Consider the following 1,353-nt stretch of genomic DNA (forward strand, 5'->3'; position numbering starts at 1 on the left):
TAATCTTCTTCTTCGCCTATACTTCTGTTGTTCTTGAGGATATCTCCCCGAACGTGAGATTAATTAAGTCTCTCTTTCAAGCGCCGTATTAAGTGGTATCAGAGCCGACGATCTTCGGCTTGCGTATCGATAATCACGGAAGATGGAACCAGACTTAAAACAAATTTAGGCGAAATTGAACTCCATTCTACCGCAATTTCTAAATTGCAAGAATCCGCCTCTCATCATTCGGAAGAGCTTACGAAGTTGCAGGATGTTGTTGCTCGAATAGAGGCTTCAACTACAAGTCAGTTTACAGAAATTTTACGATGCTTGCGACAACCATTGGTAATGTGCCAACTTATTCGAAAACTGAAGGTAATACTGTCGATCAGAGTGACATCGTTGTTCCATGAAACTTAGCCCCTCCTTCGGGTACATTCCATTCTCATTATGCAAAGATCGATTTTCCTAAATTTGCAGGGGATGATCCAAAGGGTTGGGTTTATCGTTGTGACAAATTTTTTGGGGTTAAAGGAATTGATACGGAGAAAAGGGTGGCTCTAGCCTTGGTTCACTTAGAAAGAAAAGCTGTTCAATAGCTTCAATGGTTTGAGCACACTCATGGACTTGTTTCTTGGCCAGTCTTCAAAAAGGTTATTTGTCAGCGTTTTGGGCCAAGAGTGAGCGAAGATCCCATTGCGGATATTATAAGGCTTCGACAGTCTGGGATGGTTGTAGCATATCGAGAGCGTTTTGAAAAAATTTTCAGTAAAACTGAAGATCTTTCTGATCAATTTTTTATAAGTGCGTTCCTTGCGGGACTTAAAGATGAGATTCGACCACGGGTACAAAAGCTCAAGCCTACAACTCTTGATCAAGCTATTGAGTTGACCGGGTTAGAGGAGGAATCGATTGATGCTATTAACCGTCGTCCGCGACCCTCTCCTAAACTGGCTCTATTGCCTTCACCGCCAGGTTCGAAACCTCAATTTGATGGTAACAATGGCCTTCCTCCCATCAAACACCTCACCGAAAAACAAATGATGGAACGCCGAGAAAAAGGCCTCTGCTATAACTGTGATGAGAAGTTTGTACCGGGACACCGTTGTGACCCCAACTGTTTCTATTAGAAGGTTGTGATAACGGCGAGGTTGAGGCAGAAATGGAAGATACTGATCTTTCTCCTGAAGAAGTTCCACCTGCGGATTTACAGATATCTATGTTCGCACTTACAGGCTCGCCGTCATTCCCAATTATGCGTATTAAGGGGTTTGTAAAAAAATGCCGATTATGATCCTTGTGGATTCCGGGAGCACACATAACTTCTTGGATAGGGGTGCAACTCGGGCGGGTTGGGTTCGAGTTGAGGCT

General features: G+C 43.5%; 1 protein-coding gene across 1 annotated transcript; it reads left to right on the forward strand.

Annotated features, from left to right (window-relative positions):
• The first annotated feature begins 308 nt into the window (after positions 1–308).
• LOC143857102 (uncharacterized) lies at positions 309–1,112 on the forward strand. The gene is made up of 2 exons (XM_077367375.1): positions 309–357; positions 625–1,112. The coding sequence occupies exons 1-2, from the start codon at positions 309–311 to the stop codon at positions 1,110–1,112; spliced, it is 537 nt and encodes a 178-aa protein (XP_077223490.1).
• The last annotated feature ends 241 nt before the right edge of the window (positions 1,113–1,353 follow it).

Source organism: Tasmannia lanceolata, unplaced genomic scaffold (genome assembly GCF_043159265.1).
Source record: "Tasmannia lanceolata isolate RefF3 unplaced genomic scaffold, GAP_Taslan_0.1 ptg000024l, whole genome shotgun sequence".
Lineage (NCBI taxonomy): Eukaryota > Viridiplantae > Streptophyta > Magnoliopsida > Canellales > Winteraceae > Tasmannia > Tasmannia lanceolata.

What these genes read in the sequence shown, in the direction of transcription:
- LOC143857102 (XM_077367375.1), top strand. Translation starts at nt 309, where the DNA reads ATGCTTGCGACAACCATTGGTAATGTGCCAACTTATTCGAAAACTGAA. An exon ending in AACTTATTCGAAAACTGAAG is followed by an intron (nt 358 to 624) that starts GTAATACTGTCG and finishes TTTCTTGGCCAG; the next exon opens with TCTTCAAAAAGGTTATTTGT.